Source organism: Drosophila rhopaloa, unplaced genomic scaffold (assembly GCF_018152115.1).
Source record: "Drosophila rhopaloa isolate 14029-0021.01 unplaced genomic scaffold, ASM1815211v1 contig_203, whole genome shotgun sequence".
Classification (NCBI taxonomy): domain Eukaryota; kingdom Metazoa; phylum Arthropoda; class Insecta; order Diptera; family Drosophilidae; genus Drosophila; species Drosophila rhopaloa.
In genome coordinates, this window is record NW_025335088.1 from 443,159 (window position 1) to 471,096 (window position 27,938).

Below are 27,938 nucleotides of genomic sequence, written 5' to 3' on the forward strand. Positions count from 1 at the left end.
TCCCGAACGTCCTTCATCTTTCGTTGCAGCCACTTGCTCTGGTGCTCGCCTTGCGTAAGTCTCTGTAAGTGCTCCAGAGGTTGTCGGGATAGAGCGTCAGCTACTGCGTTATACTTCCCGCGGCGTATTGATATTGCTGGAGTTCTAAGGCCCATTTGACAGTCCTTCCGGTTAGGTTTTCTATTTGGTCAAGCCATTTCGGAGCCAGGTGGTCGGTGATTACGTCGAACCTATAGCCTTCGAGGTAGCATCGCAATTTCCGTATTCCCCAGACAATGGCCAAACACTCTTTTTCCGTGGGTGAATAATTCAACTCCGCGGGATAGAGCTTGCGGCTGATTCGTTCGTGGCCGTCGATCTCCTGGGTTAGAACTCCCCCGAGTCCGTAGTTGCTGGCGTCAGTCTTTAGTGTCATCTTGACGGAGAAATCTGTGCATGCCAGCAGGGGTGTGTCTGTCAGTAAACTTTTCAGGAGATCGAAGGCACTCTGTTCCTCCGGCTCCCACTTCCAACGTTGGTTTTTCCTCAGCAGGTTCGTCATGGGCTGGACAACTGAGGCGAAGTTGGGCACGAATCGCGGTATCATGAGGCCATCCAGCAGGTTGAGTCCGACCCTGTGAGGGTGGGCGGTGAGCTGTCGCATTTTTAGAGGCGTGGTTATAGTTGTTTCTCCCGAGGTTCCGCTTCTGGACGGCCTCGAACTCAGTTGCCAACTGAGCCACTTCCCCAATGGTCCGGAACTCGCTACCTCGGATATACATCTTGTATTCTGGCGCGACATTTTCGTATAACGTATTCAGTTCTTGGGTTTCGTTGTAGCCCGCATGGCGCAGTTGCTCACGACTCCATATCTGGTCGTCCAAGCGCTGGAGGTATCGGGGTGGAAGGAAAAACTCGAGGAATTCGCGCCGAAATGTGATCCAATCAGCCCCTTGGAGGCGGCTTGTTTGGAACCATTTGTCCGCTCTGCTCGTCAGCAGCTCTGCCATGGGTCGAGCAAGGAGTCCTAGGTCGATCCCGTAGAATAAGGCCCGGCTTTCGACCTGCTCGACGAAGGCTAAGGGGTCTGAACACCCATCGAATTGGAGGCCCCATTTACGAATTCGTTCTGGGACGCAAGCAACCTCGCGGCGGTTCCGGTCGTGGCTCGGCTCCATAAAAGTTTCTTAGTTAGTTATCACCGGAGAGGGGCCAGTAATAACGAAGCTAGGGGTGGTTCGAGACCGGCCTACGGAGGAGACGCCGGGGCTTAATCCGGCGCTTATGTTCGCGGCGGGGCCGCTAATGCCAGGCTTGTCTTCCCCCAAAGGTACGGGGCTCGGGGCACGTGTGGTAAATTGACTTCCTAGGTCGGCGAGTCGAGCCCAAACCTCTTGGGTTTGTTCAGAGTCCCTAACTAGGGTGACATAGTTTCGCCGCAACTCGTCGACGACTCCTTCGGCGGAGAACCCGAATTCGTCAGCAAAGGCTAGTAATTCGGCCTTCAAGCGGGAATAAATCCACCGCGAGGGGACCCCTGTATTTTTAAGCAAGCGTGGAACGGTCGTGGTCCATGTTTGCAGAGTGTCTTTGATGTGTTGTCGTCTTGGAATAAGGTCTTCGTTGGTTGGTCTTTACTGGACTTCTTGGGCTATATGTTTGTATTTTCACAGACACTCGATCGCGTGGATCGCACGGTTGGGGTACTTTTGTTCTAGTTTTCGATTGTTTTCGCGGAATCTTTAGGTTATGTCACTCGTCCTGGGGCTATGCATCCCCATACAGGTGGCAATTTTCCTGGTCTTTCTCCCTATCAGGTCCCTGTTTGGGCGCCACTTGGGAAAACCACTTCTCTGGGAAAACCTCAATTGGGGCAAGGAACCTTTACAAGAAATGTATATAGAAGGGTGGAACTTGTAGTAGGAATTTGTATGGGAGGTGGTAGGACGCCTAGAGACAGGTAACCTAGAGGTAAAGGTTTTCGCACAGTTTTCAGTCGTCTCGAATGCTTCCTTGTGTGGGAGCCGTAAATGGAACCGATCGTACCGCGAGGTTGACGACCCGAGATGTACATTAGGACGCCGCCTGGCGGCCTGTGGTATACGCACGGTTCGGATACGCAAGGCTGACTTGAGTCCCCGGCGGATCGGTGCGTATCTCTCCGTGTGTGTCGGTAGTGGTGTGCCGGAGGGATGCTCGAGCACACGTCCACTCTCGGCGAAAAGTCAAAACTAAAGAGAGCGAGTTTAGGAATCAGAGATCGCACTTCAGTGCGCTGAACCAGTTCCCCGATATCGATTGGGCTATCGATCGCGGGCCTCACGAGCGCGATAACGAGTTGGGGGGCTTTGTCTAGGGTGCGTGTCTTGTCTCAAAATTAATACTAGTTTAATTAGTTTCCCTAGTTCCTATTATTTCAATTCATATCACGGGGACTTCATGTCCGATCTTAAAGCTAATAACACGACTATGACTAAGATTACAATGAAATGTAATAAACTAGATATTCGTATGGTGACTCCGATGATGCTCGTCATGACTCGTGGGATTTGTGCGCCCTCGATTTAGGGCGTTACAAAGCATAGGATGTGATGGAAAAGGCAGTTGAAAACAAAAAAAAAGGGTTTCACCAAGATTTTCTAAATTAGGCACCTTCATGGTAATGCTATTGCTTACATTGTTCTGTCAAGAGTCACAGGCAGCAGCAATAAAATACGAGAATGAATCATTTAGCATTCAAAATATAAATAAGACGGCTGCCATATACTTAGATCCACTGGGAGATGTAGAAATTATAAGCGCATCATGGAACCTGGTGATTTATTATAATATGGATGCCTATTTTCACATAATTAAGAAAATTGTTTGCGGGAAGCTTTATAGCTTCGAGCATCAATGCAATATCGTTTTAGATAATATGCAAAATCAGTTAATGGAACTAAAGGAAAGTAATAATCTATTCATGATGCAAAAGAGATGAAGAAGGAAACGTGCTCCTTTCGAATTCATGGGTTCATTATATCATATTTTATATGGAATAATGGATGCTTCTAACTAGAATAAAATATGAGAAATCTAGTAGAAAATTTAAATGAGTTAGTTCAGGAGCAAACGACTGAAGACATTAACGATAACTTTAAGAATATGCATACAAGAATTAAAAATATGACTGAAGTTCTTAAAGAAAGTTATTATGTTTATAAGGACAACAACTTAACTCATTAATTGAAGAAGGTGAAAGGGTGCAGGCAGCAATCTTAAGTCTGTTAATTAACATTAATCATTAAACACAAACATCCTTAAGCCAAATCAATTACGAAATGAGATATCCAAAATTCGAGGTAGCCTTTTCGAAGCATTAGTTTTTCCAGGGAGAAAGTCAGGTACTGAGCTTAAGGAAGTATATACGCTATTGACAGCTAGGGGATTATTTATCGAAAATAAGTTGATTATAAACTTCCTCTGTTTAGTAGACATCCATCTAAGCTGCTTAGAATTATTCCTTTACCAATACAGAATGAAGACAGAATGATTATGGTTCATATTACTTCAGAATATTTAATTTATAACTTTAAAATCGATTCTTATCACGTCCGAATCAACTTTAAGTCAGTGTCAAAGATGGCAGCAAAATAAGAGAATTTGCAAGGGAAGTTGGCCTTGGAATTCTCCGAATGACAATTCTTGTGAAGTAAAACCACTTAACCCAAACACAGTTTCAAACTGTGTATACAAAACAGTAATAGATTCTTCTTATTGGACTGAAGGACTAAAGGTTCCCTTTAATTCCAAGATAAGAGTACAGTATACGAATGCACAAATTTAGTTACTTGATTTACCAAGGCAAGGAACTCTAAGTATTGCGCCAAATTGTACTGCTAGGACGGATGATAAGATTTTGATTGCCCATCATAACTTTCAATCTGAAAGTGAAGAAGTTTTATTATTATCGTAGATAGGAGATATTAGTCAAATCCCAAAGGTTGTTTGGGATCCATTGAAATTGGATTCCATTAATCATATTATGGAGATTGCACGCCTAAATAAAGAAATTAAATATTTAAAAAAAAATCATATTCAATTAAAAGATTTGCTTTTTCATCATATTTCCGGACATGCATCTTTAGGAATCGGATTAATAATAACAATAATCATGGTAATATATGCCATAAGAAAATGTGCTACAAGGCATCGATTGCAAGCCATTACTTTCGCCGGACCGTTGCAAGGTGTCTTATAATAAGTTAAAAGCAAATAAATAAAAAAAGCCAATCAAAAAATACAGTCCACTAATTTTATGTTTGCGTTGTTAACGAAAAGAATTGATGTATTAATAACCTGTACACCTCACCTTGCCGGCCCTTGGCAAAATGTTCAAGAAGAACACTAATTGTCATAAATATAAGATTTTACGAGCTCTGGTTCTGTCAATATATATAAATCTATTTAGAGCCGTAAATAACGATCTGTAACTTAAAACCAACAAGGGTGCAGTGCCGAACAATTGTAATCTTAAGTACAGGCCACTTGAGACTGACCATAAATATAGTTTTCACACTGCACAAAAGGCCGCCTTGCGGGAGACCGTTGATAAGGCTCCCGCTCAGGCAAAGATAAGTATATTATAAGAATTTTATGTTATGTTACGGCAGACATAAACAATATTCAAACTTTTAAACAAAGGGTCCAGCCTGAGGACCCATTCGTGAGCATAAAAGCTTTGACCAATCCAAATTAATTAAACATAAGATGCAGCGTAGAAACCATTTCATCCGGCCACAGTTTTGACAAATCCAAATTCTCTAATTAAAGTTCACTTTCGCTGCTTGCGTCGCAATTGCATTAATGCAATTTGTAAAATCAGTTTAAAATTGGGAATTTAACTATAAAGAACTTTACCAAATAAATTCCGCTGTATATTAAAATAAAAATCGATTTTTTTTTAATAAATCCCGAAGCGTAAAAGTGATGCTTAAAAAGTTTACCGGGCCCACTATAACGGCAAAACAAAATTAAAATTCAGAATACATGGAAGATAGCGGTTTTCGGTTTCAACGCGTCAAGCCGTCTGTTGGGGCACATTTTAATTTTGCGACCCTATAAAGTATAAAGTTACGTAAGCGAAGACTTAGTAAAATAAAATCAGTTTTTATACAAAGGATCAAACATGAAGGTTGTTTTTCCTTATTGCAGGAATCCCTTTCACTGATCAATGTATCTCTTAATTCCTTACTAATCAATTAGAGAAATGTCAACAAACATTTGTATCAGAAAATTAATCTATAAAATATATTGAGCCTAACATCATTATTATTTATAATTTAAGTGAAACACAAATTAAACAAGATTGCGAAATGTTCAACAAAACAATTCAGACAACAATATAATACAACTAAGTCAATGCACTTTAGAAATAAGAGAACAAAAATTATTCACGACTTCAAAGAAAATAAATGATTATAAAATATTATCCAGCACTTATGTAACTTTATATGAATCAATACGATTGCTAAAACTTAAAAATTCGATTATCTATAACAAAAACAAGAATCAATTTATAAATGGATTGTTTTCACTATTCTAATAATTATAATTTTAAGCATCACTACTTACATCATAATCAAAATAGAAATTTTGTTTAAATTCGACAAGGATGTTGAATCTTCTAAGGGAGGGGCGAGTGACGTACACGTTAATACCCTGGAAACCAAACCATTTGTGACGGTTTGTCGTTGTCGGGATGGCTCAGGGATGGCCAAGGTTCTTCACAGGAATTTGTTTGTGTCAGGCGTGGTTGCTGAAAGAGAGTTCCGACCCAGCCCAGAGTAGAAGTCGTGGGGAATTACTTAGTAATTAACTAGGTTTATTTCAGTAAGATTCTTGACTTTTGATTAATTCTGACTAACGGGTTCTCCTGACTGGCGGTGTGCAGCCCTTGCTACTTTCGCTTCCTTCGTCCAATCCGACTGCCGGGTGATAAGAGTCGTCCCGCTGCTCGAAAGGCACAGCACGGGATTACGGCTGCTAGTAGAGTAAACAGATACTGGTCGCCGCGTAGAGAGCCTGAAATAATAGTAGGTTGCTTGGGGACCCTGAAGTCAGTCACAAGCGAGAGAAAGTATGTTGCTTGGGGACCCTGAAGTCAGCCACAAGAGAGAGAATAGGTTGCTTGGGGACCCTGAAGTCAGGCACAAGAGAGAGAATAGGTTGCTTCGGGACCCTGAAGTCAGCCACAAGAGAGAGAATAGGTTACTTGGGGACCCTGAAGTCAGCCATAAGAGAGAGAATAAGTTGCTTGTGGACCCTGAAGTCAGCCACAAGAGAGAGAATAAGTTGCTTGGGGACCCTGAAGTCAGCCACAAGAGAGAGAGAATAAGTTGCCTGGGGACCCTGAAGTCAGCCACAAGGGAGAGAATAAGTTGCTTGGGGACCCTGAACTCAGCCACAAGAGAGAGAGAGAGTTGCTTGGGACCCTGAAGTCAGCCACCAGAGAGAGAGAGAGTTGCTTGGGGACCATGAAGTCAGCCACAAGAGAGAGTGAGAGTTGCTTGGGGACCGAGCCGTAAGGAGGCTTGATCCTGAAATCAGACGTCTCCTAGTGATCGGATCGGCAAGCCGAGCCGGGCTTAAGAAGGGTAGTGGGAGGAGGAAGTATTACGGGAACTAACTACAATTTATAAGCGGACTTGGATCGAATGATCTAGTCCACCAAAAAGTTACTTTGCTGCTCACCACCACTGGGGAGTTGCCCGTGGTCCGCCTTATATAGGGCTCGGCGAGATCTAGTGTGCCCCTACGCGCGAAATCGTTGGCGCGCGAATTACAGTATCTAGGTATACTGTGGGTTAAGTCCCAGGGGTGTTTTCAGTATCTAGGTATATTGCGAGTGAGTCCAATGGGTGTTTTCAGTAATATTCGATAAGTTTTAATAAATCAGAACCTCTTTCGTCTTCGGTCAAAATTATAATGAATCTTTATTGTCTTCGAAACTAAGAACTAACTTATGAAATAAGTGCGAATGAGAATGGAATGGAAAACGGGAAGAGGGGAATTTGCACATCTTGCATATTTGCGTGGCTGTCGATGCGGCTGGTTTCGGGTGACGGAGAGACGGCTGGCTCTGGGTGACGAAAGGACGGCTGGCTCCGCTAGCTTCCGCTGGTCTCCAGACTCAGCGTTTGTGCACACAGTGAATGGGTTAATGACCATTCATCTGTGTCGCTGAGGCTTTGGGGGCGGCGGTGTGTCCGCAACAATGTGTGCGGTAACTCCTCCCCCCCTAGAGTGGAGAGAGGGCCATAGCGAAGGAATGGTCGGCTCCACAAAGGTAGGTACAGGTGTAGGTTGCGGGAAAAAGATCGTCTTTGGTCTATTGCATATTCGGAGGATGACGATGAGGACTAAGATCAGTAATATTGTCGAATATATGGCTGTAAATTTATAATGTGTTGCATTGTCCATGTTGGTGATCTTCCCAGCTGTCGATAGGGTTTCTAGGTGTAGCTTCTCCAGCGATAGTGTTTTGATGGTTTGATTTTTTGTAATCTTGTCGACTGGTGGGAGTACAAAAGTAAAGTGGTCGTGTTCTATAAATTCTCTGTCGCTGTATTCCACGTCGTTTAACCATACTGTACAATTATTGTACCGTAGTATGTAGGAGCCATCCAGCTGTGTCTCGTCATAGCACGTTGATTTAAGGGTGACGTTTTGTCCGTTGAAAATAAAGATAAAACCTTTTTCGGCTTCAAATATGTTCATTTCGTATTCTGTGTCCATTACATCGCATTCTGTTTCCTTTGCGTTCTTGACGATGTCCGACAGCCATCTGTTGTTTTTGGTCACCATATCCATATGCGTTTTTTCGCAGAAAAACTCCCGCTCCACTTTAAGACAGCTTTCATGAAATTGGTGAAAGGTGTTGTTGGCATGTGCCAGGAATTCCGGGGAAATGATGAAGTGTGAGTTGTTTAATGGTAAGGGAACAATATGAGTGAATTTATAAATTTTTGTATCGAATATTGGTATCTTAACGTTAAACAATAATTTGGTATTGAAAGTATAACATGATGGTATAAGAATGTTATAGATGTGTTCATCTAATTGTAAGTTAATATTTTGAATGCTTAACATATTTCTAATAGAATTAATTTGTTCTTTGTTGAATAAAAATTTTGGGATTAATCCTAATTTGCTAGCCAAAAGGCTTTCTGCTATATTATTAATGTGTTCTGTTAGAGTGTCGATGTTAAAGTTTATTCGGTTAATATATTGTAGTGTGTATATATTTTCTCTATCCTCTCTGAGTTCTTTGAAGATTGAATTCTGTGCTGTATCCAAAAAGTGTTGTAGTTTGGCTTGTTCCCTATTAATGTGTTCTGTAATGTTGTTGAACCTAATAATAACTTGTTTATCGAAGTTTACTTGTTTTTCTTGATCATTCTTCAAGGCATGGGATGTTTCTTTTAGGGTTTTTATCTCGGCAAGAATGTTCTGGCCATCATTGTCATCTAAATTTCCTGATATTGATTTGAAAATGGTTCCTAGGCCATTTATCAAACCTCTTTTACTCCTTACGTGTGGAAGTAAGGTGTCTATTCTGTCTTCTAATTGTTGTAGTTTCCCTTGAATAATCTCTTCCGAAATTCTAAATGTTGTATCTAGTGTAAGGGCTTTTAATGTGTTTCTTATTTTGAGAACGCACTCCTTGAAGTCTTGGATGTCTACGACATGGGTCAGAATTTTATGATTTTGTGTCATGTGAGCGTTTCCCAGATGAATGAGTGCGAGAGGTGAGGATCCGTTGAGTCTTTCCAAAGAGAAAGACTGTGCGGTGGAATGGGTTGTTCTGGAATGAAGCAGGTTTACTGGGTGTTATTGTTTTTCCTGATTGTTTTTCTTATTTTCTGTTTGTGTAATTTTTGTTGTCTGGTTGTTATTAGTGTAACCCCTTTATCAGCTCTGACTTTGTGTAACGAAAATCTAGATGTTAGTTTGTTTCTCCTATTTTCTTTTCTGAATACCACATCGTCGCTTTCGACCTGAACTGGTGGTTCCCTTTCTTGATTTAACTTGGTCAATCTTTGTTCTGTTTTGTTACTTAATTGGTTCTGGATTTGAGGGTATAGTTCCCTTTTAAATTCGTTAAGTTTTGTTAAGTAATCATGGTGGTTGTCGAACTTCACTGTTTTTTCAAATATGTGAGTTCTACCATGGAAAAGTTCGAATGGTGTATGGGCGGTACTGGAATGTATCGCATTGTTATATGTTGTCAATACTTCCGCGAATATTTCTGCGTGGTCACATTGCAGTTGGAGTTCTTTTCTGCGGTTGACAATTATTCTATACAGTTCCGTGAACGTTGAATGAAGTCTTTCAACAGGTGCGTTTCCCGTTGATTGTTGAAACGAAGTCATATGAATGGTTATGTTGTACTGTGCCAGAAAATCGTTGAATAAGTTCCCTGAGAATTCCGCGCCTTGGTCAAAGACCAATTTTTTGGGTAAGCCAAAGGTACTGAAGAAATGTGAAAGTGCTGCGATAACCTTAATTGAGTTCCTATTTGTTAATGGGTATGCTTGCGCAAACTTCGAAAATTTGTCGATGATGGTTAAATTATTCGTGTTATTGATTGTGTAGATGTCAATATGGACAACATCTAAAGGCCCTGATGGTGCAGGTGGGGCCTGCATGAAAGGTCTATGAGGTTGTCTATCATATTTAAGTGTTAGACAAATGTCACAGTCGTTGATTATTTGTGTAATAATTGCTTTCATACGCGGAAAATATACGTCCCTTTTGAGATGACTAAAGGTTTCATCGATTCCTCTATGGTTGCTATTAAGATGGTATAATTGAATTTTGCTCTTTTGTTCTTCTGTACTGGAAAGGTCGATTAAAAGTGATGTGCAACGACAGATGTTATATAAGTTATTCCCTGTAAAATAATTGTTGAACGCCTCTTCAATTATAAGAAAGACGTTATCCGGTGCCGAAATGGCATGTGTTTTGTTTGGTTTGAGAATAGTCTGAAGTATATTAGTGATTGAGTCAAACGTATATTCAGGTTCCGAGAAGGTTCGTCTTATTTTCTGGGGAAATGGTGTTATTATTTGTACTGGGATTGATGGCCCGATTCGGAAAACTATTTGGATATTAAAATAATTTAGTGGTTTTTGGACAACTGTTATTCTCGGTGGGTCTTCGTTTACATTTAAATTTGGTTCTATTCTGCTAAGTGCATCAGCAACAACATTTTGGGAGCCCTTTTTATAAACTACTTCGTAGTCATAAGCGGCCAGAGTGGTTTTCCACCGAAGTAATTTTGGGTTTTGACCCTTTAAATTTTCTAACCAGACTAATGGTTTATGGTCTGTTACTATTTTGAATCTGCGGCCGAAAAGGTAAGGTCTAAAGTGCCCTACGGACCAAACAATCGCTAGCATTTCTTTTTCTATTGTTGAATATCTAACTTCTGTGTCCGAGAGAGTTCGGCTGGCGAATGAGATAGGTCTATCATTTGTGTCTGGTCCCTGAGATAGTACCGCACCTATGGCATAATTACTCGCGTCTGTGGTCAATGTAAATGGTTTAGTAAAATCCGGGTAAGCCAGTATCGGGTCGTTACACAAGAGGTTCTTTGAATAAGCTACTGCTTCTTTAAACTCGTCGTCAATCACTATTGATTTCTTGCCCTTCAGTTGTCTAGTTATTGGTTTGGTTATTCCCGCGAAGTCCCTTATGAACTTCCTGTAATAACCTAATAAGCCTAGGAACGATTTAATTTCTCTAGTGGTTTTAGGGCAAGGAAAATCTTTTATCGCTTGGATTTTGTCTGGGTTAGGCTTAACTCCTTCCTGTGTAACAATGTGTCCCAAGAAATCAATTTCTTTCCTAAGGAAATTGCATTTAGATGGTTGTATTTCTAGAATTGCGTTTTGTAATCTGGTGAAAACTGATTTAATGTCTGTAATATGGCTTTGTAGGGAGGGGGAAAATATTATGATATCGTCGAGATAAACCAGGCAAACTTTCCCTACTAAATCGCCTAGGACGTTGTCCATAACGCGTTGGAACGTCGCAGGTGCGTTCTTGAGGCCGAAGGGCATCCTCGTAAACTCGTAATGTCCGTTTTCGACTGTAAATGCTGTTTTGTTTGCATCACGTGGATTCATTTCTATCTGGTGAAAACCGCTTGCCAAATCAATGGTTGTGAAATATTTGGTTTTCCCTATACTGTCCAATATGTCTGCTATATTAGGGATTGGATATCTATCTGAAATAGTTTTTTCGTTTAGTTTACGGAAATCTATAACTAGACGCCACTTTTTCTGGCCTGATGCATCGGATTTCTTGGGGACGACCCATACAGGTGCGCTCCAAGGGGAATGACTGTTTCTAATAATATTCTGTTGAAGCATCTTTGAAATTTGTTTCCGAACTTCCTCTTTATGAATAAATGGGTATCTATAGGATTTGGTGTGGATAGGTACATCGTCTACCGTTGGGATCGAGTGTTTAACGACGTTAGAAAATGTTAGTTGGTTATCTTCGTTATAGAAAAGTTTTTTGAACTGTTTGCAAAGTTTAATTAGGTTTTGTTTTTCTTCATTGTTCAAGTGCTCTGTTTGAATATCTAATTCTGACTGTGTGTCTGTGGGGTTCGGGCCTTCGCCAGCGAACATGCAGTATAAGTATTCGTAATCTTGTACAGGGGCTGATTCTGCCTGCAATGGTTCCTCTAAATATAATGTCTGGTCGTAGTCTGACATGTTGCATACTTCAAAGTGTGCAAAGCCTGCAACTGCGGTATAAAGACCACCTGTGATTGTTAAATCGTTGTTTAAGGTTGTATTCTCGAATAAAAAATCTCCCTCCATTAAATTCACAGGGAGTGGTAATCTAACCTTAGTGTTTAGTGGTATAGTATGCGTTGTGTCTACCGGGTTTGTGCTCGTTAAAATTGGTAGGGAAAACCTCGTCGTTTCTAGGATAGAATCTGCTATGTTTATTTTTGCATCTAGGCTACTTAAGAAATCCATGCCTAAGAGACCATTAAAATGAGGGTGGAAGTCAAACAAAAAGAATTTTGTTTTCTTCGTTGTGTCAAATTGCTCGAAAATAATTGAGTCTGTATATTCTTGGATTTGGAACTTGTTGAGAACGGTTTGGATGTTGATATGACTGTTTAATTTCTGAATATGGTCTTTTGTAATCAATGTTGGTTTTATAAAAGAGTACGTGGACCCGGTGTCTATAAGAAATTTATGTGGGTTTGTTGAAATGGATTTTGAGGATAAAATAACGTAAGGTAAAGATTTCCCATGGGATTTTTTGTTTAAGAAGCCGACTGGTTGTCCGAGGCTTCTTGTAAAAAATTTGCGCCATCATTGATGTTGCATGAGGCAGAAGGAGTATTGTTGTTTTGTTGGGAGGAAGAATTTGATCCCGAATTGTTTCGGAAAGGGTTCTGAGTTCTGGAAGAATGATTCTCCTGTCGATTTTGAGGCTGTTGACGAGTGTCGTTTCTCCTAGTGCTGTTGCTACCCGATTGTCTCTGATTTTGCTGGTGACGTTGATACGGGCGGTTCCGATCAACCGAATTTTCGCGATTGCGGTAATTTTGTTGATCATTTGAATTTTCGCGACGGCGATTATTTTGTTGCCCATCAGAGTTCTGGTAATAAAAGTTCTGTTCTATTTGTGCGATTTCGTAGGCTTTTTCTATAGATTCTGGATTTCGGGACCTGATAATTGTTTTAAGTGGGCCGTTTAATCCCACAACAAATGCATTGAGGCAAATGTCGGAGTATAGGGCGTGTTTTGCAGCTAAGTTTTGGGCATCGCGATCTGAATCATTGGTCAATGACACCAGTTGACTTCTCAACTTTGCTATTGCGAAAAAGAGTTTATTTATGGAAAGTCCGCTTGGTAAAGTTTGAATTTCGCGAATCAATATAGCCTCCGTCTTCTTGCTAGTGTAGAGTCGTTTAAGATTTGCTTTGATTTCATCCCATATAAGCGGTGTACCGCAAAGGTCCAATGCTTCATGTGCCTTGCCTTTTACTCTATTACGAATTGCCCTGAGAATCATTTGGCCGTACGGGGTCTGATCTACGGACCGAATGAGCATAAGTAATTCCTCAACACTGTCAATAAAAGTTTCTAGATTGTCGGAGGGACCCTCGTAAGTTGGCAAGTGTTGTACAAAACCCAATATATCTTTCGGACTTAAATTTGTGCTGACAATAGTCATCGAGTTGCTAACTGTGGGGCTGAGGGAGCCCGATGCGTTTCCAGAGTCTAAATTATTCATGTTGGTATTAGAGGGTGGTGCTTCTTGTTCTATTTGGTTATGCTGTTCTTCCTCCTCAAGTTCTCTTATGTCTATTAGACTACCTCCACTTCTCAAGCCTAATCTGGTTCTAAGTTTACTAGCTGCGCTAACTTTCTTTAACATTTAGTTATTCTTTCTCGTTATTTATGAGATTGATTATGAATATTATGATTTTAGTGATAAATTGTAAATGTCGTAATATTAATTGTAAATAATATCTAGTAAGTAAATTCTAGTTTTCTGTGACTTGCATAGATTTCGTAAAAATTTTAATTGTTGTGTGTTGTTCCAGTGGTATCTTCTCCCCGTGTCGTGTTTAGTGTTGACTGTAATATATGTATATATATGGGATTAGTGAATTGTTTTAATAAAGTAATTACATGACTATAGGTGAGTGAACTTATGGCGACTACAAGAGAGAACAATATTTTGGTAAAATAAAATACGGCGTAATTATTTGAACTGGATTTTTGCTGCATAGTGTATAATTGGTGTGTTCGTTTTATTAAATTCTTTTATTTGCGCTTGAATTGCTGTCTCAACGGTTTTGCTCGTTATGTCTTTGTGTGGCTTCATTGTGGCTGTTTTTTTTTTTTATGATGTGTGGGTGAATATATTGATAGGTGAATATATTGATTTCGTGATCCCGGTGCCTTATCAGAGTTTGATGTGCACATATTCGGTCACGGTTTTTTTTTTATTATGCATTTTTATTTTAACAATTTTAGGTGAATTAATTACGTGATCCCGGTGCCTTATCAGAGTTTGATGTGCACATATTCGGTCACGATTTTCTTATTAAGCATTTTTTATTTCAACAATTTTAGGTGAATATATTAATTGCGTGGTCCCGGTGCCTTATCAGAGTTTGATGTGCACATATTCGGTCACGATTTTCTTATTAAGCATTTTTTATTTCAACAATTTTAGGTGAATATATTAATTGCGTGGTCCCGGTGCCTTATCAGAGTTTGATGTGCACATATTCGGTCACGAATTATATTATTATTATTATTATTATTTGCATTCTGCTACATTTTGAACACTCACACTTATACACTTGCACGAATTTAATTGTTAATTGCAATTTATTTTGTTTTTCGCATTTTCTTGTTCTCTTTTGTTTTTTCTGCCATTAGTACACTTACCTGTCTTACAGAAATAGTATGATCAGGAGTTGGAGCATCTCTATCTCCAGGTTCAAGACCAGGCTGCGCCAATTACAGTATCTAGGTATACTGTGGGTTAAGTCCCAGGGGTGTTTTCAGTATCTAGGTATATTGCGAGTGAGTCCAATGGGTGTTTTCAGTAATATTCGATAAGTTTTAATAAATCAGAACCTCTTTCGTCTTCGGTCAAAATTATAATGAATCTTTATTGTCTTCGAAACTAAGAACTAACTTATGAAATAAGTGCGAATGAGAATGGAATGGAAAACGGGAAGAGGGGAATTTGCACATCTTGCATATTTGCGTGGCTGTCGATGCGGCTGGTTTCGGGTGACGGAGAGACGGCTGGCTCTGGGTGACGAAAGGACGGCTGGCTCCGCTAGCTTCCGCTGGTCTCCAGACTCAGCGTTTGTGCACACAGTGAATGGGTTAATGACCATTCATCTGTGTCGCTGAGGCTTGGGGGGCGGCGGTGTGTCCGCAACAATGTGTGCGGTAACTCGCGCGCGTTCTTAGTTTGAATTTGAATTAAACGCTCCTTTCGTTTAACTTTTTTAGTCTCTTTTTATTTACATCTTGTTTTTGTGCGCGCAGCGTCACACATTATTCCAATTGTCAATAACATATGTCATGAGCCTACAATTGCAGTTATTCATATCAATTCGACATAAACATTTTAACCCTTTAGACATAAATCTTTCCCACGCCTTCGATCGGCGGCACTCTAACTATAAACATTTCACACGCCTTTATCAATGACGGCAGACATAAACAATATTCAAACTTTTAAACAAAGGGTCCAGCCTGAGAGCCCATTCGTGATCATAAAAGCTTTGACCAATCCAAATTTATTAAACATAAGATGCAGCGTAGAAACCATTTCATCCGGCCACAGTTTTGACAAATCCAAATTCTCTAATTAAAGTCCACTTTCGCTGCTTGCGTCGCAATTGCAATAATGCAATTTGTAAAATCAGTTTAAAATTGGGAATTTAACTATAAAGAACTTTACCAAATAAATTCCGCTGTATATTAAAAAAAAAATCGATTTTTTTTTAATAAATCCCGAAGCGTAAAAGTGATGCTTAAAAAGTTTACCGGGCCCACTATAACGGCAAAACAAAATTAAAATTCAGAATACATGGAAGATAGCGGTTTTCGGTTTCAACGCGTCAAGCCGTCTGTTGGGGCACATTTTAATTTTGCGACCCTGTAAAGTATAAATTGTGATCTGCATCACTGGTTGATATAGCCATGTCCATCTGTCCTCCTTTATAGATGCGGGTTGCGTATTTTTATACCGTTGCAGGGGGTATTATAATTTCAGTCACAACGCAGTGAAGAAGACATTTCCGACCCTATAAAGTATATATATTCCTGATCAGCATGACCAGGTGAGTCGATCTAGCCATGTCCGTCTGTTCGTCCGTCCGTCCGATTATACACAAACTAGTCCCTCAGTTTTAAAGCTATCTGCTTGAAACTTTCCCAAAAGTTGTCTTTCTATTGCAGGTTGTATATAAGTCGGAATCGGAATCATATAGCTCCCATAGAAACAATCGGAAAAAAGAATTCAAAAAAATTATAACTTTGTTGTTTTTTTAAATTATTTTTTTTGTTCTTTGAGATTTGGTAATATTTAATATTATGGAATTACGGTTTTTATTAAATTAAAATCGGTCAACAATATCATACTGCTGCCATAGAAACATGGCGCAAAATCGACATAGCTTCATTGTTTTTAGTAATATAGGCATAGAAATCGAAATGTATTAGATGAACTTATTATTTGGAACATGCATTATATGTTATTTCAGGCGGCTAAAGCATCCAAATCCAATAAATATTATTGCTATATCGACATGTGACCCTGACCAATATGCCGATAGAATAAAATATTATAACCATATTGTATTTGCCACATTTAAAATGTTTAAAATGTCAAAAAATTATTTTTATAAGATACATAAAATATAAGATATCATTTCGAAGCTTCTGGGGGATCTTCTTTTTCCGAGACATATGCTTTTGGAGAAATTTCTTCACCAGATTACTAAAAAAATAAACAATAATTCAAAAAATTTTTGATTTAATATTTAACACATACAACAAAACGGTTTATTTGAGTTTTTGGGCTGCTCTCCAGATGAGTGTCAGAGGTTTTCATTTTTTCAAAGCGCTCCCGTATACTAAATTTAAAAAGAAAATGTTATTCATAGTTATTTAGAAGCTTGTTGGAACTTACGTTTTCGCACTTTCAATGGACTCGTTTGAAACTAGCTGTGAATAATCGTCTACTCGTCCTTCGTTAAGCTCGCGTTCTATTTCGTTTATTTGCCATTTTTCAAACTTCGCTCTTAGTTGCTTAGCACGAGCTGCATTTTGAGCCTGTAAAACAATAAAAACCTTATTTTTCGGTACGACTATATGCCATAAGATGCAGTTTTAATTAACTAATGTGACTAAATATTAGATTTGGATGAAAATTATATTTATATTAACATAATAGATTTTGAGGAGTCTTAAAACTCCCCAGCTCAACTCCAGTTTAAACGGACCTTGGTCCAAGGCAAGCTGAGAGACCCTCACACGGCAAGGCAACATGGTCAAACGGTTACAGGCGGATTTCTGACCTGCTCAAAGAGGACGCATCGTGAATTAACGGTGTGGCGGTGCTCATTGGACCAAGGTTGCAAGTGAAATCAAGTGCCGAAGGATCAATATCCCAAAGTCAAGACGCAGAACGGCGACGAGTCTACAAGGCTGAGGCTACAACGCTGAGATCCATTGATGCTAGGTCGTAGTAAAATCGATCTTAAGGAGTCCTTGCTTGGAGTCCGGCGATAAAGGTGAAATTAGTTCTACCTGCTAGGCGAGACACTTAGCCGATCTCCAGAAGCTTGCGATAAGGGGGCTTGTGGCTGGGCGATAAGGCGGACCATAGTTCAACCTGTTAGGCGATACAACTTGGCGGCCCCGGTAGGGAGGTTGGCATAACATTCAAAGTCAACCCAGGAGCGATGCCGCCGCAGACAACGAGGAGCGACGCTGCAAAGGACAGCGACATGGAGCAGCAGCAGTAGCAATAAGACTATAGTAAAGAAGACTAATTATCCAGTACTATTTCCACCGACCCTTGAGTCTTCATTTGGAAAGAAGGCACAACAGCTTCGGGTTTCTAAAGGAAGAGTTGAAGAGTCTGGTAGACCGAAAGGGCACATCGCCATGAAGGACGATCAGCCGGTCAACCAGTGTTACTATCCTTTAAATCCAAAAAGGCAGTTCGAGATTAACACCATTGTAAACGTAGATTTCCGGAAAATAAACGCAAGGCCCGTAAAGGACACGTATCCAATGCAGATGACAAACTACTACTACAAACTACCCGATTTAACCAAGACGTTTGTGCTGCAGACCGACGCCGATTATAAGCTCAGTGCTATTACACAAAATTCCGCCCAAGGCGAGCGGGCGATCTCATATTCCAGGTAGTCCTTGAATGGATGGGAAAGAAATGTTAATGCAACTGAGTATGAATGATTAACAATTGTGTGGCCCAAAAGGAACTTAAATACTGTACCTAGAGGGCTACCAAAGGGATACCAAGTCACAGGCCCTGAATTGGTTAAATAGCATCGACCGGAACGATGGACTCTCTAACTGCAATAATAAGTCTTCGAAGTCGCGTTTAGGAAGACCTGCTTAATAAAGTGGCAGTCGCACTGTCGCGTCAGCCACTATCAGAAACTAGGGCAATATAAGGGGCAAGTCGAGTGTAACTGGATTAGGGTCATGAGAGGTAAGATATCGCAAAATCTCAACAAATATCCAGATTACTCAGTAGAAGCCAACCGGCTATATCGCTACATTCCTCACAGAACGATCAACAAGGATGTGACCTCATGAAAGCTGTGTGTACCGACTAGGTCTAGACAGTAAGTAATAGCCGAAAACCACGACATGCTGACGGCCGGTCAGCACATGGGCAGCCGAATACAATCGTGAGGGTTGCAGCAAGATACGCTGGAAAAAGCGATCCGGAAGCCAATCCACGCTAATGTGCCGGAGGTGTTGATTACCAACAACGAGTTGCAATTCACAAGCCGAGCGTTCAAGAGAGTTTTTGGAGAATTGGGTGTTCGACAACAATTTACAGCCCAGCGATCAGCATCTGTTTAAAGCTGCTATGATTGCTATGCTTATATTACTAACAAGAAAGGAAAGCTAACTTCGGGCGGAGCCGAAGTTGATATACCCTTGCAGAATACTCTGTAAATTATATTCTTCAAAATTATTTATAAGATACATTCTTAATACTTATAAAAAATCCCAACTTCTTAACTTTACAAACACCAAAGTTATGGCATTTCCGATCGTTCAGTTATATGGCAGGTATAAGATATAGTCGGGCGATTCTCATGAAATTGGTTAGGTCAGATTGATTGGCCAAAACTAAAACCCATAGTAAATCTTAACATCCTAACTTTACAAACACCAAAGTTAAGGCATTTCCGATCAATCAGTTATATGGCAGCTATAGGATATAGTCGTCCGATCCCGGCTGTTCCGACATATATACTGCGTGCAAAGAAAAGAAGGGTATGTGCCAAGTTTCAATTCGATATCTTTAAAACTGCGACTCTAGTTCGCGTAGAAACAGACAGACGGACAGACGGACATGGCTATATCAACTCAGGAGGTGATCCTGATCAAGAATATATATACTTTATAGGGTCGGAGATGTCTCCTTCACTGCGTTGCACACTTTTGACCAAAATTATAATACCCTCTGCAAGGGTATAAAAACAATGAAGCTATGTCGATTTTGCGCTGCATTTTGCCGTCGTTTCTATGGCAGCTATATGATATTGTTGTCCGATTTTAATTTAATTAAAGCTGTAATTCAATAATATTTAAGTCCCAAATCCCAAAGAATACAAAAAAAATTATTAAAAACAACAGTTATAATTTTTTTTTAAATTATTTATTACGATTGTTCCTATGGGAGCTATATGATATAGTCGCCCTATCCGGCTTGTTCCGACTTATATACTACCTGCAATAGAAAGGCAACTTTTGGGAAAGTTTCAAGCAGATAGCTTTAAAACTGACGGACTAGTTTCTAGTAATATAGGCATAGAAATCGAAATGTGGTCGATTTGTAATAACTGCAAGGGTATATAAACTTCGGCTTTCCTTTCTTGTTATAAATAAGACAACAATTCTTGAAAAAAGTTACAAAAATATCTACTAAAGTGGAAAAAAAAACAATTATTATTATTATTTCTTTTTAAATAAAACCGTCTGCAACGGTACGAGTATAATTTTGTTTTCTTGTATAGGTCGAATGTAACTATACACAATGGGTGCAGTTTATTTCTTAATTCAACCCACGTGGTTTGGTTACGTGTACTTCTTAAGTTTGCTGCTTTTGAGTTTTCATGTTTTGTCGAGCCTCTAAATTATCGAACCAAAATATAGCTAGTATCAAAAAGTTGAAAAAGACTCTATATCTAGTAAAGTGAGCTTCCAATGACCCAAATCGAAATTTACACTTAAAAAAGGTAAATCAGAGAGACTAACTGCTCCGGAAAACCAAAGAACATCAGACTAAGTCAAATTTCATACCAAGTAATAGCGTGAGGAATATATTCTAGACTATGCTCATATGCCACATCAAGGGACATTAATAATGAGTCAAAACTACCATTTAAGGATTGTGCATCTATTAACACGGAAGCGGTTGCATTGCGTTCCTTAATAAGAAGAAGTAAGTTAAAAGTTTATAAATGGATTTTTTGTCTCTTTCTTTTTGGCCTAGCCAAATAAAATATACAGATTAGTTGCAATTTATAAATAAATTTCAAATTTTACAGAAAACAAGAAAGGAAAGCTAACTTCGGTCGGAGCCGAAGTTGACATACCCTTGCAGAATACTCTTTAAATTATATTCTCCAAAATTATTCATATGATGCATTCTTAATACTCATAAAAAATCCCAACTTCCTAACTTTAAAAACACCAAAGTTATGGCATTTTCAATCGTTCAGTTATATGGCAGCTATAGGATATAGTCAGCCGATCCTTATGAAATTTGGTAGGTCGGATTGATTGGCCAAAAATAAAGCCCATTGAAAATCCCAACTTAACAAACACCAAAGTTATGACATTTCCGATCAATCAGTTATATGGCAGCTAGAGGATAAAGTCGGCCGATCCTCCTGAAATTTGGTAGGTCGGATTGATTGGTCAAATGTAAAACCCATAGGAAATCCCAGCTTCCTAACTTTGCAAACACCAAAGTTATGGCATTTCCGATCAATCAGTTATATGGCAGCTATAGGATATAGTCGGCCGATCCCGGCCTTTCCGACATATATACTGCGTGCAAAGGAAAGAAGGGTGTGTGCAAAGTTTCAATTCGATATCTTTAAAACTGAGAGACTAGTTTGCGTAGAAACAGACAGACGGACAGACAGACGGACAGACGGACAGACGGACATGGCTATATCAACTCAGGAGGTGATCCTGATCAAGAATATATATACTTTATAGGGTCGGAGATGTCTCCTTCACTGCGTTGCACACTTTTGACCAAAATTATAATACCCTGCAAGGGTATAAAAATCAGATCTTAAAGCCGTAAGCTGGCCATGAGAATTATTGATTTTCGTAAAACTTACCTCATAAAGCGACTGATCCTTAATAATTGAGTTAGGGGGAATATTTTCAAAACCATTTTCATCTTCATCACTGTTCTGCTCGCTTTCACTGTCGTTTTCCTCCTCAGATTCTGATCTATTGAAATTGTTACCGATTTCAGGTGGTGGAGTAAAGCACTTCATTGGTTTCGGGTTCCTTTCCTTGATTTCATCATTCATTTTTTGTTCTTCCATTTCGCGAAACTTGCTTAAAATTGTTGACGTTGTTTTAGTTTTCTGTAAAACGTTATCATTAAATAGGGCCGATTGATTTGAGCTATCCGTGTCGGAATCCGGAGTTGGGAACTTAACAACACCCTCACGTGGTGGTGTCATGCGAAATTGTTTTTTTTTATTTTCAGCAGGCAAATATGTTTCGAAAAATTTGAACCTTTCTATTAACTCTTCGGTGGTAACTTTAACTTCATCTGGCTTTGAGTCGGATTTGATAACGTCAACATCAGTATTCTGTGTATTTGAGAAAAACTTTAGCTTGAAAACGTTATTACATTTTTTTAAACTACCTCTGGACACAATTGATTATGACTTTGAATTTTGTTATCAGGACGGTTATTTTGCATCCGGTTGTTGCTTACACTGGAAGTAATATTTGCATCAAGCTCCATAAAAATACTTCGTGATGCTTTACTTATGGCTGCATTATTAACAAAAATGTATGTAGGGAATAAAAAATATTTATATTAATTATATTTACTATACACATACCAGATTCAAAAACGTCCGCATCTTTCTGCACACCACAAATGGCTTCTTTCAGTTGAACTCCTTTGTCGTTAAAAACTTCGCCATTCTCAAATCGATCCTTTATTAATTGAGTGGGCTTAATGACATTAATATCTGGAGTCTTACCCACCGAAGAAATGCACTGTTCTGATTCAGCAACAGCTAGTTGGTACATTTCTTTTATTTTAGCTTGTTTACCCAAAAACAAACGGGATCTAATGCTCTGTATTTCCTGTTTTCTTTCTTCGCGACGTTCCTCTCGTATTATCGTTTCTCCTTGCTCAAATTTCGATCTTATATCGTTCATTGCTTCTCCTAAGCCCACAGGTCTTTCCCTTTCAATATCCTTTCTGGTGCAAAACAGTTCCATATCGCTATCGTCTTCCGTAATCAAATAATTATCACCACTGTTGTTAATATCATCTAATTTTCCTGATTCCACATTTGGTATCCCGAGCTTATGAAGTTTGCTTAGCGTGGACTTTATTGACTTGCTAAAATTAATAGCAGTATCTTGACGTTCTTGTAAGGGATTATTTTGTCCGTTGTACCCGTTTTCAAATACTTCAAACTTTGAGCGTACATTTAGTTGTTGAAGTTCGTCTAGCCCAAGGTTTGGTTTATCAGATGCTGCAAAATTAATACAAATTATTGAATATTTGTCTAGTAACGGTGATAATAAAAGCTTATTAGAAAATATAAAAATATCTATTTTTCATCTTACACTACCTTCCAATATATTTTCAGATGGCTTATCCCTTTGCGGAGATATTTTAATTTGAGTCAAAAATTTGCCACATTGTACCCTTGCAGAGAGTATTATAATATTGATCAAAAGTGTGCAACGCAGTGAAGGAGACATCTCCGACCCTATAAAATATATATATTCTTGATCAGGGTCGCGTCCTGAGTTTATATAAGCATGTCCGTCTGTCTGTTTCTACGCGAACTAGTCTCTCAGTTTTAAAGATATCGAATTTAAACTTTGCACACACCCTTCTTTCCTTTGCACGCAGTATATAAGTCGGAACGCCCCGGATCGGCCGACTATATCCTATAGCTGGCATATAACTGAACGATCGGAAATGCCATAACTTCGGTGTTTTTAAAGTTAGGAAGTTGGGACTTTTTATGAGTACTAAGAATGCATCATATAAATAATTTTGGAGAATATAATTTACAGAATATTCTGCAAGGGTATATCAACTTAGGCTCCGCACGAAGTTAGCTTTCCTTTCTTGTTTTAATTAAGATCATCAGCCGATTCGTCCCTATATATCTCTCTCTGTTTTAAAGCTTTGTGTCAAAGGCAGCTATAAAGCCTTGCATATACATACATATATTCTTAATCAGCATCACCACACAAGTCGCCACACGAAAACAAGTCCCTTAGTTTTAAAGCAAAATGTCTTATTTCTGTAACTAGTCGGATTTGTTGTTAGATAGCGTAATTTTTATTGATTTCAGAATTTGAATTTTTGTTTTTATAAAAATCAGAAGACCAAGCTCCTATAGGAACTATGGAAAATTTATTAGAAATTAGAACCTGCTTCATTGCAATTAAGCAAAAAAATCGAAATAATATTAATTTGTTTTGTGTACAGCTTTTGCTCCTCTGTACTTGTCAGTCATGTCTTGTGTTTGTATGTTATTATTATTTTTATACCCTTGGAGAAGGTATTACAAAATTGGTCGAAATTTTGTGACGCATTGAAGGACACATTTCCGATATCAAATATTTGTATTCTTGATCAGCATGACAATAATTTACTATTATTAATTATACCCGTTACTCGTAGAGTAAAAGGGTATATTGTATTCGTGCAAAAGTATGTAACAGCTAGAAGGAAGCGTTTCCGACCCTATAAAGTAAATATATTCTTGATCAGGGTCACTAGCCGAGTCGATATAGCCATGTCCGTCTGTCCGTCTGTCTGTCCGTATGAACGCTGAGATCTCGGAAACTATAAAAGCTAAAAGATTGGCATTTTGCATGTAGGTTTTAGGAGTTCCTACACATCGCAAGTTTATTTCAAAATGGTGCCACGCCCCCTCTGACGCCCACAAGCCTTAAGCTGTGGCCACAGTTTTGATGCTATTATGAAAATTTTAATTGATATGTATTTGTTTCGTCAATACCTATTATGGCCTAATAAAAGTTTGCCACGCCCACTCTAACGCCCAAAAACCCATTAAACGCTTAAGCCTGGCTAGCGCCTACATTTCCGCCTTTCATGGCGCCATCTAACGGATGACTTTGGAACAGCTGGCCAAGGTGCTCAACAGAGTCAACGTTAATTCTCGATAAGGATTTCTATTAAAGGAAATTGCGATGGTTTTCATTTGTCAATACCGAACTATATCCCAAGAACTATGCAAATCAAATCAAGTTAGCCAAGTTGGAGGTCTGAGTCAAACAATGGCGTATGTGTGTATGTATGTAAGCATATACATATGTATGTATGTATTTACATTGTACACAGTTGCAATTGTTTAGCTGAGTAACGGGTATCTAATAGTCGAGGCACTCGACTATAGCGTTCTTTCTTGTTAAAGTTAGGAAGTTGAGATTTTTTATGAGTATTAAGAATGCATCATTTGAATAATTGTGGAGAATATAATTTACAGAATATTCTGCAAGGGTATATCAACTTCGGCTCCGCCCGAAGTTAGCTTTCCTTTCTTGTTATTTATAGTGATATACCTTCCTCTTTTTTTTTAACAAAACGTCTACGTAACGGAAACGACGCCCAACGTTAGGACATTTTTAACATACTTAGAGTTTTCACGTGCGGTATTATAAGAGGTGTACCGGAGGTGTGGTATATATTCCATATTTAACTGCCAAACAATATTTTTTGTTTTGAGAACATAGGACTTAGGTTTCTGTGAATTTTTTTTTTAAATATTATCTTTCATTATTCTTATAAAATGAAAATTACTGCGACAGTCTGAATTGAGAAGGCCCTGCGATTCGGATTTTGTCTCAGAATAGACGCACGACTTTAGGACTTTTATCTTGTTTAAAAGTACTTTAGAAATATGTGCGACAGACCATTTTATATAATTTAACTTAAATTGACCAGTACCAGGTCGTTTGAGAGGGTCGATTAAAAAAAAAAGAGGGAGGGCCGACGATACGGTAACGCATTTACAGACGCCATGGGGTTAAAATCCTCAATCTAAGGAGATGCGGTTATATCTCTTGTTTGCCACAACTGACTATGGTAGGGGAATTGACCGGAAACATACTGCCGAAAGTACCAGGCTACGCTTGGTCTTTTGTAAGGCTAGGGTCCGCCATTGCCTGGAAGTGATCGTATATTTAAAATATGTATATGTATATACAGTTACTGATAATAAAAGTGCCCGATAATTATAATCATAGAAAAATACACCACATATGTTAGATCAGAGCTGCTTTCCCGTGTATTAGCAGAGAATTGATAGAACGGCGCTAGGGGCACCGACATATAAAAAGATAACTTAAAAGCACTGATGGGAGCATTCATGTTGTCTTTGCTATCAAAAAATTTGGGGAAATTAAGAAGAGAGTGCAGATGAGTTTACCAATGGTTAAGAGGTGAACACGGAATGGGCAGGTGAAAAGGATCAGCAAGGACCAGGAGGCGCGGAGAAATCCAGACTTATCGCAATAATAAGACACCGGGTTGGCTGCGAGAGAAGCATATCCACACTTTGCGAAACAAGAAAAATTTGTAGGGTAGGGAACGCTTTTGGAATAAGTGACACATAGGGTATAATTATTCTCAGTCGGATTTTCGATTCTCAACCAAATTCAGGCTTGTCGATTATGACAATAATTATTACAAAAAAACCTACATTTTGAGAACAAGTAACACGTAACACTCCCACATTTAAACGACTCACCTATTGATATCATCGAAGAAGGCCTTCTTGTCGATGATGATAATGGTGTTAAGGGGCTAAGAACATTTTTTTTTGATTTGCTCAATTTTTACATGTTTATTTTTATTTTATATGTTTTTGTTCTTTACTTTGTTTGATTAATTAATTTTTTGTTTTTATTTCTTTTAATTATTTAGTTTATTATTTAAAAATATTTTTCTATGTTTGAAATTAAGATAAGTTTTCTTTCAGTGTGCAAATGCATTGTGCACACGGCATATTGTTAGCAAGACTTAAGCCTCAGCACTATCTTCTTTGATGATTTTTGGAAAAGTTTTGCGTCTGGCTAGAGTAGCTCTTTCCGTGAGTAATTTTAATTCCTCTGTTTTCCGATGTACCTTTTAAAATATGTATATGTATATATATATATATATGTATATACCTGGCCGACACGGCAATCCAAAGTATACGATTGTGAATTTTTATTTGGGTCCTATTAGTTAGATGCCAAAGTAAGAGTTGAAAGTACATGTGACTATGACCTGATTTTCCGCGCTGAAACTTGGCTTAACCGAGCAGATTAACGAACTTCAAAAGAAGGAATCGAGTCGAGGTCCTGCAGACCCGAACAATTTTTATTTTGCGAATTCCGGGTCAATATTCACCAGCTTGTGGATTATCAGCCGACATTGTAATGACGTTGGCAGATTACTCATTGATACTAATTTCCGTTACTACCTAAAGCTTAGTTCATCAGTATTTAGAGTGCTAAGGTTGTCAATCAGCTGGGTTTGTTAACAGGAAGGGTGCTTTAAAGGATATTCTCAACTACTTTGGCAAGACATGTCTGCCCATATACAAAGAAATTAGAAGACAATATAATTTAAATTTAAGATTGTTATACCCTTGCAGAGGCTATTATAATTTTGTTCAAAAGTGTGCAATGCAGTGAAGGAGACATCTCCGACCCTATAAAGTATATATATTCTTGATCGCCTCCTGAGTTGATATAGCCATGTCCGTCTGTCCGTCCGTCCGTCTGTCCGTCTGTATGTCAGTTTCAACGCAAACTAGTCTCTCAGTTTTAAAGATTTCGAATTGAAACTTTGCACACACCCTTCTTTCCTTTGCACGCAGTATATAAGACAGAACTGCCGGGATCGGACGACTATATCCTATAGCTGGCATATAACTGAACGATCGGAAATGACATAACTTTGGTGTTTGTAAAGTTAGGAAGGTGGGATTTTCTATGGGTTTTATTTTTATACCCTTGCAAAGAGTATTATAATTTCAGTCAAAACTTTGCAACGCAGTGAAGGAGACATTTCCGACCCTATAAAGTATATATATTCTTGATCAGCATCACCAGGAGAGTCGATCTAGCCATGTCCGTCTGTCCGTCTGTCCGTCCGTCTGTCCGTCTGTCCGTCCGTCCGTCCGTTTCTACGCAAACTAGTCCCTCAGTTTTAAAGCTATCTGTTTGAAACTTTCCCAAAAGTTGTCTTTCTATTGCAGGTAGTATATAAGTCGGAACGAGCCGGATCGGGCCACTATATCATATAGCTGCCATATAACTGCACGATCGGAAATTCCATAACTTTGGTGTTTTTAAGGTTAGGATTTTCTATGGGTTTTATTTTTGGCCAATCAGTCTGACCTACCAAATTTCATAAGGATCGGTTGACTATATCCTATAGCCGCCATATAACTGATTGATCGGAAATGCCATAACTTTGGTGTTTGTAAAGTTAGGAAGTTGGGATTTTTTATGAGTATTAAGAATGCATCATATGAATAATTTTGGATAATTTACATAGTATTCTGCAAGGGTATATCAACTTCGGCTCCGCCCGAAGTTAGCATTCTTTTTTTTTTTGTTTTTGTAATTATTTGGTAATTTAGAGATCATAGCTGCCATAACTTCTTGCAGGCCATTTTTCTTGGTTTTTTTCTGTTTTTACGTCCATTTTTAACCTAAGAAAAACTCTGCTCTGACCTCTCGCTCTTTTTCATAGATGACGAACAAAAACGATGATCTGTGTACTAGGCTTTAGGCTAATTATTATACCCTTGCAGAGGGTATTATAATTTTGGTCAAAAGTGTGCAACGCAGTGAAGGAGACATCTCCGACCATAAAA

General features: G+C 38.9%; 1 protein-coding gene across 4 annotated transcripts in view; it reads right to left on the reverse strand.

Moving 5' to 3' along the window:
• Positions 1–16,372: 16,372 nt before the first annotated feature.
• The window catches only part of LOC108040056, a 58,945-nt gene continuing 47,379 nt past the window's right edge, over positions 16,373–27,938 (reverse strand). For 3 of the 4 annotated variants that reach the window (XM_044460581.1, XM_044460579.1, XM_044460580.1), the window contains exons 6-11: positions 21,909–22,556; positions 21,707–21,837; positions 21,165–21,650; positions 16,727–16,869; positions 16,589–16,670; positions 16,373–16,521 (exon numbers count right to left, since the gene is read on the reverse strand). In XM_044460581.1, coding sequence (XP_044316516.1) covers positions 16,423–16,521; positions 16,589–16,670; positions 16,727–16,869; positions 21,165–21,650; positions 21,707–21,837; positions 21,909–22,556 — 1,589 coding nt within the window. In that variant the 3' untranslated portion in view covers positions 16,373–16,422. Of the gene's footprint in view, positions 16,535–16,588; positions 16,671–16,726; positions 16,870–21,164; positions 21,651–21,706; positions 21,838–21,908; positions 22,557–27,938 lie in introns of all 4 variants that reach the window. The other variant, XM_044460582.1, reaches the window with a different exon arrangement.